The sequence below is a fragment of the Bacillus rossius genome, chromosome 15, assembly GCF_032445375.1.
Source record: "Bacillus rossius redtenbacheri isolate Brsri chromosome 15, Brsri_v3, whole genome shotgun sequence".
NCBI lineage: Eukaryota > Metazoa > Arthropoda > Insecta > Phasmatodea > Bacillidae > Bacillus > Bacillus rossius.
The window spans coordinates 26587672-26599864 of NC_086342.1; the positions used below are offsets into that span (position 1 = coordinate 26587672).

The 12193-nt window shown below is 36.8% G+C and overlaps 1 protein-coding gene across 2 annotated transcripts in view; it reads right to left on the minus strand.

Moving 5' to 3' along the window:
* LOC134539422 (adenylate cyclase type 10-like) overlaps positions 1 to 12193 on the minus strand; it is a 62523-nt gene that overhangs the window by 1033 nt on the left and 49297 nt on the right. For both annotated transcript variants that reach the window (XM_063381447.1, XM_063381448.1), the window contains 4 exons: positions 11824 to 11875; positions 8890 to 8982; positions 6964 to 7073; positions 112 to 178 (listed from right to left, as the gene is read on the minus strand). In XM_063381447.1, the coding sequence (XP_063237517.1) occupies positions 112 to 178; positions 6964 to 7073; positions 8890 to 8982; positions 11824 to 11875 (322 nt within the window). The remainder of the gene's footprint in view (positions 1 to 111; positions 179 to 6963; positions 7074 to 8889; positions 8983 to 11823; positions 11876 to 12193) is intronic.

Consider the following 12193-nt stretch of genomic DNA (forward strand, 5'->3'; position numbering starts at 1 on the left):
AAACTGCTTAAGAAATGGCTTAGAAATCTCATTACTGCAAAGTGACCAAATCATGGTCATGTATTATTGAGGCCTGACTAGTTTATAAGATCAACTGAAACAAAGGCTCACCCATTAAAGCAGTGATGTTCGCTAAGAAGTTCTTCCTTAGTTCTTCTGGGACGATCCTCTCCTTTCCCTGTAAACACGTGCGCAGTCACCATAGTTGCAAGACATGAATGTGATTTAAAAAAATAAAAACTCCGGTCAAATACTCCCGAACTGCAAAATATTAGAGCTGTACCGATTCGCTGATATTTTGATACAACTGTTGCTGATTCCGATTCTGAACCAATAAGGGATAAAACACATTTGGTTAAAAAATTTTATAAAAACATTAAATTACATAAAATACTCTATGCCATTGCACTGTTTCTCCTTGGCACACTGTTACTTTATTATGTATAGTTTTAGATGTACATTTTAGACTGAGATACATATTAAATTTTTTCTCCCACTGTATTTCTGGGCCTCTTACATAAAAAAACTCTAAGTTCTCTTGTCTTAATGCATCAGCCATGGCTCCCATGCAGAGTTGGCGGTACAATTCCCATGTCATCCGCCTCCCTGCATGACCCGGCATGTTATTTCTACCGCCCTCAATGACTACAGCTTCCGTCCCGTCTCGGAGCACCCTGCGTTGGTCAGGAGCTTAGGGCAGTAGCGGTGCTCCAAAAAACATCGGCAGAATCGGGTCCTGTAGCCTTCTCACAACGCAAGCTTGTTCCTACTCTCCCCTCACCCTATAGTTTTCTGCAGGCCTTCTCAGAACCAGCACCCAGGCAATGGGCAGCCCCAGCCTTAAACCCCTCCCCTTAGGAAACAGGCCACGCCCACACTAGCACCTTGGGCACGATCTCTCGGATGTCTTTCGAACTAAACTCTAACTCCTGTTTGTCCCGCCAGGGAGTGACACCCCATTTTTTTCTCTTCCCCCACCCTCTTTTGAGGACTCATTGGGCTTTTAACATGGTGACCCTCCCGTCCCCATGGGGAGGCACCGTGCATCCTTCATCATGGTCACGTGTGGAATCACAGTTTGTGTACGAGCTTCCGCGTAACTCGCGAGCAGAAAATTGGACTACAGTGAAGTGATTCTTTTAATGTTAGTACTGGTTACTAATAAGGTTCTGCGAAGCTTCGAGAATGTCGAATCTCGAATCGAATCTCGTGTGGTTTGACGAATCGAATCCTAGTTTAAAAAGATTCGTGCCATATTTCACTTACATAAACCATAAACACAAACATAATTTCCGTGCGTGCACACTGACAAAGGCACTTGTGTGGCATTAAATTCAATGCAACGAATTAATAATGTTACGAATCAACCAACATTATTTTGCTCTTTCAGTAATAGCTATTCATCTCCATCATAGTGTACTTATTTTCGACGACGTCAGTGTGTATACATTATCACGCATGTCAACAGCAGCTCTGGAAACAAAAGCCAGAGATAGTTTGCATCGCGCCCACCAGGATGCGCTAATGATGATGACGAATCATGGCGGACACGCATTTAGGAAACACAGACGGGAATTACGTTAACAGGTTAAATAATCTTTCTAATAATAGAAAACATTACGTTTATTAGTTTTTAAAATCTTAAAAGAACTAAAATATAACTCCCATAATTATGACATCATCATTTAATAAGTCTGAAATGTTTTTAACGCCAACTTTGGAATGTTACGACCAAGACCAAAACCTCAACAATGCGGTACGAGATTTTTTTAAATTATCAAATTGTAAAACAAATTATTTTGATTAACAAAACTATCTTATGAAGAAAAAAGTTACTTATTTGAATAACGCTGTTTTCTTGAAACAAATTAAGTAGGGCGCTGCAGTGTTTGTCTAGATAGTTAAGACAAAACAATTTTGATTACTGTGTTTTCCGACTTTGCGTTAACCGTGTTTTTTGGTTATCCGTGGACCCATTACCCCGGATAATCGGGAGTCTACTGTATTTGGAGATGCAAGACTGACTATGTAATGCGCATACCGGCATACGTGAACAGCTGAGCTTCATCAGCATCATGTGATAGAGGTGTGTCGAAAAGTATCAACCTGATACTTTGGCACTGATACGTGCCTGTATCAGGAACGGCAAACGAGTACACTTGAAAAGTATCAAGTACTTTAGTATCAGTTCAGAATTCGCCTGGAACAACACCACGGCCAATGTGCGCAGAACCCGATCGCAGATGACGGTCACTTGGGCGGAGCTTGTGAAAGGGGAGGGAGCAGGAACGATGAATAAGGGATAAAGAAAGAAAATAATGTAGGGGAGGAGGCACAGGGGAAGGCGTTGAAGGAGAGGCGCAAAGCGAAATTGTTACGAGTCGTTTGGTTATTGTCCCACATCAAAGTACGCTCAGTGCGCAGTGCGTGCACAGTCTCGTTCAATAATAAAACTAATGAAATGTTAATATTAAAAAGAACATTGATACAAGATATAATATTTATATTTGTGCACCTAACAGCTATGAAAATGCAAATAAATACTCAGTTGACACTAATAACAGATGTAATTAACATTAGGACTTTTTTTTCCGAAAACAATTAGTAACTAGTGTTTTCATACATTAAAAGATTACGATTTTATCAAAAATTAAAAATTAAAAAAAACAGATACGTACATTAGTGAGCATACTATATCAATGTTTACGTTTCAAAAGTTTCTTCAGATTAGTCGATGATGATTTATAACTCAGTTTTCGTTTACACAAATTACAATTAGCAAACTCATTATTTTCCGTAAAAAAATTCCACACAAATGAAGTCTTTTTCCTGCACTTATCCATTCCTTATTTCACTATAAAGATACTAACTACAAAGCATGACAGCCCGCAACAATGTACATGGTGGTAATTAATACACGGCCAGGACGAACTGCAGTGAATGTTGAACTGATTGATACTGGCTGTATCAGGCGGGCATGAGAGTAACAGAGGTAGAGAATTACCGGGCGTGATAAATAATGTATCAGAGACACCGATACCTTTTTACGCTGGTGATGACGGCACGGAGGATGTGTACCCTGTAACGAGAATGCTGATACCTTGTCGCTTCCTGGGACCGCTAATGCTCTGATACAAAAGTATCAGATACTTGTAACTAGGTACATTACTGTATCAGTATCAGGTTGGAACAGATACCGAAAATTGCTGTAACAACCCACCTCTATCATGTGATTAAAGTAGCGTGCGATATTCTTGTACACGAATGCCATAGCTGTGGTACACATACCCCAATGGGAAGCCTACAACTCACGTAGTTTCGGTTCCCTGCAAGAATTTCCGAAGATTTCCGAAGTTTTGCATTTTGGTACTAACGCCACTTCAGCCGCTAAATCAGAAGTTCAAGCATGTTGTGACTGACCTAACCTAACCCTTCGATTTTTTTTAATTTCAATTTTTGAGAGAAATCCGAAGTTGCACGAACGTGGTAGGGAACCGAAACTACGTGAGTTATAGGCTACCGATACCCCAATACTCCGGGTGTACTACAGGTATCGTACATAACAGCATCCAACAGACACGACTCCTGTTGACAAAAGGCAACATAGTTATGGTACATTATGCTAAATTTGTCTTAGCGTACCACAGAATGCGGACTCGTAAACTATCTTTTTGCGCAGTGTTTTGTAGTGACTTGAAACATTTACTGCCACATAAAACCGATACTATTGAATGTTAATATACTCTAATGCGTTAGTAATTCATGTTATTCACTTTTACTCAATTGCAGGACAACCAGAATCTACTTAATTATTTTTTACATTGGCTCGGCCAAGCTTGTCTACCCTAGAAGTTTACCGTCTGCCGTGGCCATTGTTTTACTTTATTGGACATGGATACAGAACAGATTGCAATGGTGTTTTACTTTATTGGACATGGATACAGGACAGATTGCAATGGTGTTTTACTTTATTGGACATGGATACAGGACAGATTGCAATGGAAGCAGGGTGTCCACAAGGAAAAAATATTTCGTACCAACTTAGGCGAGAAAAAAGTACTAGATTAGAAAAAAAAGTACTAAATTATCATTTGTTATGGTTTTTAACAATTTAGGAAGTTATCATGACATTGCAATGCTCAAACTTAAATATCACACCACACACACACATACATTCCATAGTTTGTTAAAAATAATTACGCTTAATAATAAAACATATTGCAGTTACAATAATATTATTATATTAAATAAACATGTACTAGATCTGTACTAAAACACTAAAAAAGTTATAAAAGTACAAGATCTAGTACGAAAGTAATAACTGTGGACACCCTAAATGGAAGACCAAAGTACCTCTGAGCAGTGCTTAATTTCTAAAGTTTTAGGTGTGGGAACTCTAAAGCGGGATGCTCAGACCGGGGGGTCTGGAATACCCCCCAGGAAGGAGGAGGGTCCGGGGGCCCTCCCCCGGGAAAAAGTTTTGAAAAATATAACTGTAAACCCGCGTTTTTAGGCCATCCAGACATAATACTACAATTATTTTTATAAAAAATTGATATTTTAATGGTGATTACTTTTTAAAGTGCTTGATTATGATGTAAGAAAATAAAAACATGAATTTAAATTGAGTTCACCCTTTGCTCCATTAACATCTTGTTGACTACTTTCACTGACCATTTTGTTTGAAGCAATGAAGCTTACCAATATTACCAATATTTAGTTTTAAGTGCGTTCCCTTGCGTTCCGGCACTCTTGGGAGGTAAGGGAACGCCGTTCCCTTGCGTTCCCACTGAAATTAACCCCTGCCTCTGAGCCTGAATCGGTACAGAGCAGCAGCATCCAGCCAGAGATTGAGTCAAAAACAAAACGAAAATTGAACAAGGCTCTGTGGAAACACTATGAAGTTGTGGATGAAAAAACAGCAATGTGCAAACATTGCAAAAAGAACATCAAACCTCCAACAAGTAATTATCTACTTTACCGAATATTGTGGTTATTTAATTTTTTTGTTAACTAGAAGTGTGCAGCAACATAATATTTTGACCTTTTCTGTGCACCATGAATAAAAATTAAAACAAAATACATATTAATGTTTTAATGAGTAATTTCTGGTATCATTGTTAGTTAATTTTGCTTAACTAAAATATCAATATTTATACTGGATGTTAAAATCTGTACATTGTTTACATTTAAACTTGAACATTAATGTGGTTACAAAGTATATAGGTATTTTGTTGTTATGTAAAATTCATGCAAATATGCAATACATTGAATTATTGAATGTCTGACCTGCCCCTCTAGGTACAACAACGTGTCTTATTATTCAAATTTCAAGATGACATGTAACTGAATATACTGAATACCTAGCTGAAAAAACTTCTCAGTCGAGTGTCAAACTTCAGCAGGGAAAAAATTCTCATGATTCGAAAAAGATTCGAGGTTCGGGAATCTTTAAAGATTCGATTTGTGATTCGATTCGAGACAAAAATCCTAGATTCGCAGAAGCCTAGTTACTAATGTTTTCGTCTCTGCTTCCACGGGCGGTTCTTAGATGGTTTCACTTCACCTCCAGATGCCCCACGCTCTGGTGAGTAATACTTCTGACTTTTACCGTGTGGCGCCGTTTCTCAAGCGACTGGTCATTCCGGTATGCCTTTATATTTCCTCAACACTGTGTGAACTATGTTTCACAGTGGGCTCCCAGCGATGGGCTGTGTTCCTTCTTTCGGCCTCCAAAAGTCCTTCAGGAGCGGCCCTCTTCAGCCACCCCTCTCTCCAACGCATCTAGACTTCAACATGCTATGCCTGGCATGCAGGTAAGTCCCAAAAGATAAATCTGAGTAATGTAAGACTTGATTTAAATATTCATCTTTCGGACCTATTTTTAATTTTATTTTAAAATCCAGAAGACATGAAGACTACTTTGTATCTAGGGACAGTTAATAAAATATTATTATGTTTATCAATTAAAATATTATGCAATCTCATCAGTCATACAATGGTTAGAGTTTAGATAAAGCATGATCATTAGTAAAATTTGCAAATAACCACGGGCACCTTGCGAATTATTGTGTTTGTTATTGTATGTAAATTTTGATGACTAATTCTCAAAGTAAGTAAGTTTCTCCCAAAATCACCGAGTTATGCCAATCAAAGGAACTTCTTTAACTATGATAAACCTGGTGATGTAAAAAAAAAATATATATCTCCACATTAAAATTTTTTTATAGTAACCAAATTCATTAGAATTTTCCCTGCTACGACCCACCATTTACACTCCTGTGTTGTAGGTGTAAAATCCAAATTTGTATGTTCTCTCACTGTGTTCCTCCTCTGGCCTATTGCCTTCAACTTAGTCTCCAGCATGTTTTCCAGGCCTTTTGTAAGCACTCCAAGAGTGCATCTATTCTCTAAGGAACACAGCCTGAGACAATTCCTTCTAAGAAAAGCATGCAATGCAAATTCATACGTATTTAAGTTTGTAAACGGAACATAATTGCTTGTTTTAACTCGTATTTTAGCTTGTTTACATTTGTTTGTTAACGACCCATTAGTTGCTTATTGAAACGTGACTTTACTAGTGGAGGCTGGAAAATGTAATTATTTAAAATATAATTATTTAAAATGTAATTATTAAATAATAGGTAACTAGAAAATATATTGATTCACAAAATATGAAGTTAAAAAAAAATAATTAAAATGTAAAAAATTACGAGACTATGAACATGATTATTAAGTAATCATCGCTACGCTCATTTGTGTAAATAATCTTCAGTAAGTATCTGTGGATAAAATTTGAGACAAAACATTGAATGCAAGAAGGATATCATGATGAACTTTCACAGAAAGCCCTCAAATAATAGTAATGACAATAAAATAACTTACACTAAAAATGAAAATGAGCTTTAACTAGGCTCTACCGTAAGTTTCAAGAATTTGAATAAAAAATTTTGCTTTACTCACGATGCACAAATCTTCTGCAGCATTAAGCAGGTTTTCAGCCTGGGTGATGTAATTCATCTTCATCAATGACTGGGCAGCCATGTACTTACAAGCCACTTCGTGATAGTCATCTGAAATGAAATTAACAATGCACAGTGTATATCGTGCTACATCAAAACATGCAATCTACCATTCAGTATTACACCTTAAACCTTCCCTCCCTATCAGTCTCCCATGAGACGACAGGGCCTAGAGAAAACAGTTTCCTAAACTTCTTACATTACCACAACCTGATATTAAATAGCAATCCACCCTTCGTAATGTTCCGTTTTTAGTGACTTTGGAAATTTTAACCCCATAGCGAACATTTTCAATATAATCCTAAATCTAACTAATAAATAATATAGAAACTTAGATAGTTGGGGAAATTTCTTAAAAGTTAATGCAACTAATACAACCTTTTAGAGGTAGAGGACATAATTCAGTTGCATTTAGTAACTGCTACTTATTTTCTTTAATTCTCTTTTAGGCATGTAGTAACATGATATCTATGGACACTATCCTCTTTGGATTTCAAGCCCAAAATTAAAGTAATACATTTTATTTTGAAAGCTGCATGTGTATTTATTAAATATATAAAAATACCCTCAACATTTGTGCTCATACTCGATATTAAAAATTTCTTTGGCTATACCTGCCTACATATTTTATAAAAATTTTATATTTTATAAGAATTCAATCAACTGGATAAGTATTCAGACAAAGTCACATATGTACAAACGTACATACACCAAATGCAGATTGCTCAAGTGGCTACGATGATCTCACTTCACCCAGTTGATTAAAAGTTTTAATATTCCGTGGTATACAACAAAATGATAGCTTTACGCAGATGGCTATAAAATCATAACTAGCGATGGGTCAAAGAAACTCATTCCAAATCTTGAATATGAATCTTGAAAGAGTGTCTCTAAAACAAGTCTAGATCTCAAGAGTCAAGAATAAAATAACTGATGAGCAACTAGACTGAAAATGAAGTTTTTGAGAAACATTCAACCAGTTAAATTTTAATTTTGAAAATAAAATAATTCATATTTATATGTTTTGGATATAAAATAATTATTTTTGTATAAACAATGGTCAATAGAGTGCTAATCAAACATTTTTTATAGCTACTGTAGGGTTAAATTATGTTTTCCTTGAATAGCAATCCTTTGAGTACTAAATATCTGATGATATTTGAGGATTTGCATGGCTCATTCCTACTCATAAATCACCGTGTCAGCAGTCAAATAAGAGGGTGTTGTGACGATTAGTGCGCAAATATATACTATTTATCGAGAAAACCAGAGAGTTTCTTGTGAGGTACGAGAAAAGCTTTTGCCAACTTGAGGGCTCACGAGCGACGGGGTAGTGTACGGAGCACTGCCCCTTGCCTCGTCGCAGCGTCACGAATGCTCGGGGACGTAACTAGACAAGTTTTCCAACCGGGACAAGAACTCATCTTGATGCTCTCTTCTTTTCAAACCAACCAAACCAAACCTTTACCGACAACACCCCACATCGCCACCACATATTAATTCTACTGTTCCAAATATTTTAGTTTCAATTTAGATGGTATATGAATATATTTATTTATAGTCATTTCATTTCTAACATATTGCAAGTTGGACAGTACACGAAAAATACCAGTTTTTAAATATTTGATGATACACATGCCCATGTATGTATCTTACAATACAACTAATTCAGTTCACCTGCCTTCTAACATTTTTTGTGTTCTAAAACTACAATATTCAAGTAAATATCAATAGTGAAAATTAATCTGCCACTTTAGTCCCCTCCTCTCCAAATGCGGCATCTGGGGCAAAAGCCCCGTCTGCCACCCCCCCCCCCCTCCCCCTTTCTGGTTACGTCCCTGCGATTGCTGAGACAGAGCATGCTTACTCAGTTCCGCAAACTGCAATATCAAATCCAGGTAGAGTTCCGCTCTGTACCTTTCGCTGCCGCAGTTGGTCAAGTGTTCGTCTTCTTTCAATTCTGTAACAAAGTAAGCCAGATATTTTTAATTTCGTGCAAATAACCAAACAAACTTGCTGATCTTCAATCAATCTGTGTTTACATGCGTTGGAATTAAAATGATGCAGCGGAAACTAGTTATAAAGTATTGTACTTTGTATTTGTTTTTCTATTAGGTACTAGCAATCCATTATAAAGTACAATAGTGTTTCCATTAACGAAATTAATGTGAACTGCTGCAACCTCGGATGGTATAATATTTGTTGCAATTTTTCTTTATTTCTATAAAACATATGTAATGAAAATGGAAGGAGTGATAAATTTAACCTTTCTTGATATGTTAGTATTATACAGGTGCAACTGTAGAGAGTACTGAAAGTTGATTAATATAATTTTTCTGTATTTAAAATCCTCATTTTACCACCTACACGTTGGTTTGTTTATGGTTTGAACCATTCCAAGAACTGATTTGTTTATATTCCAGACATTTTTTGTTCGTGCTACACTACATTTACTGTACATACATTTTATAGTTCATGTTCTTTAAATGATTCATACAATGCGAAATTTTGATTTAATGCAGTACTTTGGACATACGCCATTGCAGTTTTGCACTGTTTGTCAAGTAAAAATTCCAAAAATAAAAAAATTAATTGAAAATATGACGATAAAAATTTACAGAAAACAAGTCTGAATCAGCTGATGTCAGACCAACAGAACCAACGATGAAACTAAACAAGTATTTTAGACAACACAATGACGACAGCACAGACAAAAAATGTTCAACCTATAAATATCAGACAGCACAAGAATTCCGTTAAAGGAACTTAGTCATGAAAAATAGTATAACAACACAGACGAACACAGTGGGCTAACAATGGTGATACAGATTAAATGCAGGCTGACAACAAACCTGGACACCACAGAAAACATATAAATATAAAACGATTAATATAAACAAGTACTATGGACAACATGACGACGATAGCACTGATGAACACAGTAGGTTTCCAATGAAAACAGTTGCGACGTTTCGGGAAAGGAAATTTGTTTCCGTCATCAGGCACAAACAGACAGATGTTGGATACTGGAAAACTATGGGTTTATATATGTTAGAGCTCCTCCTTGCACAGCCAATGGCAGGTGAGGTGGCTATCCTGATTGGTTTGTAACTGAGTTCTGTAGTAAATTGGTTTCTTTTTTTTAATTAAAGGTATCCATATATATTCTTTTAATTCAATGCTTTGATGACTGATAATATTGCTATTGCAGACAATAAATGCTGATTCCTGACGTTTCCTTTTTATTGGGTGTTCTTCCTGTATGAATGGTGCAACATTGTCCCAGAGTATTCTATGGCTATTGTCCCAGGCATGTTCGATAAATCTAGATTTTGAAGTTTCACCCTTCTTTATGTTATTTTTGTGCTCCCTAATGTGTGTTGAAAAAGCCCTACTAGTTTCTCCTATGTACATGCAACCAATACCCACATTCACAGAGGATCTGATACACAAAGTTCTGACATTGAAACTTATCTATAGCTTGTTTTTCTCTGGTAATCATGCTTTTGATAGTAGAATTTGACTTGAAAACTTATCTTAGTCTGTGTTTGTTTCCCAAACGTCTTTTTTTTTTTTCTGGAGAGATCATGAAAATAAGGAATAATTACTGTGCCACTTGATTGAGTTGTAGTTTTTTGTTGAGTGATTTGGGATTTGTTTGATCTCATGTGCTGTTTTATGATGTCAGGTGGGTAGCCATTTACTAGAAGTTCATAATTTAAGTGATTTTGTTCATCAGCAACTGATTTCTTATCAGAACAAATAACCTAAACTCAATTGATTAAAGATTTGGTGATTCTGGATAGCCTGAACTGAAATGAAGGTATTGGCCTGTATGAGTTGGTTTCCTGTACACTTTAGTGGTGATTTTGCAGTTTTTCCTGGAAGCTAGGACATCTCGGAAAGGAAGATTCACTTTTTGTTTCCATTTCACATGTGAACTGTGTAGATGGCCTGAGAGAATTGAGGAACTGGGCAAACTCTTCTATCATTTCGGGGCAATGTTGCCAAACAAGGAATGTGTCGTCAGCATAATGAAGCCAGATTGTGTCGTCAACATAATGAAGCCAGATTGTCGTCAACATAATGAAGCCAGATTTTAGGTGTTGTGTTAGTTGCTCAAAACTCTCCATGAAAATGTTGGCCATGAAGGGAGAAAGTGAGAAAGAACAGAAATTCCCACTCCATCACTCATGGAACTTACTCTTCAGCATCAATACAACCTATTTCCAGTTCAAAGACGAATGCCACACGCAAACTGATGGAATGACTATGAGATGTAATAGCCATGTGGGCAACGTCACTGTTAAACAAGCTACGCAAGAAACCTCCTGCTGTAAACTAAATGCAAGTTGTTAATCTACAGATGCAATAGGCAGGTAGCATCGAGCAAGATTGGATCAGATATGGCGTTACTATGTCACAGACATCGAGGTCATGGGAAAGGCCAAGAGGTGATGAGACGTGAGTGGAGAGTTAGTGGAATGAATGGGTGGGAGAAACAGGGGTACTTGGAGAAAACATACTAGCCTACAGGAATCAAACTCAAACGTGGGAAGCTAGTGATCTGACCCAGAGATCTAACACAGGGGCGCTCCATCGAGTAAGAAATGGGACTGCAATTGCCTGGAATGTGAAATCTGAACCACCTAAACCTACAGTCATAAAAAACCAAACTTTTGTCAGTGTGACGAATTTATCTAGTCCATAGCAGCTATTGCTTCAAGATGCTCAAGTTTTAGACAACCTAGGCATGTCATTATTTTAACGATACTTGTAATGATTATTGCACTTCTTTTACCATGCTCTTCATCCTCCTGATCTTCCAACTGCTCCTCAATGTATCTCGGATCCTTTGAACACAGAAACAAGCTATTGTAATCTTAGCTAATTAAGACGTGTTAACCAAAGCGTGGGAAGAATTGGGTTTGGGTTGGAAGTGTGCAGTAATAGGTTAGTTTACTTTCAATTTGATGTGATTTGTTGTAAATAGTCTAAATTAAACTCTTATAATAACCAATGAAACTGGGAAATTCTTTTCTGGACATTCTGTATAATTGGGTGAAATGCCTTAAATGACTGGTTGCTACATATATTTTACCCTGACAAGTCATTAACATTTAACACTAAACTTATTCTCAGGGATGGCTCAAACTGTAATAGGTTATAGA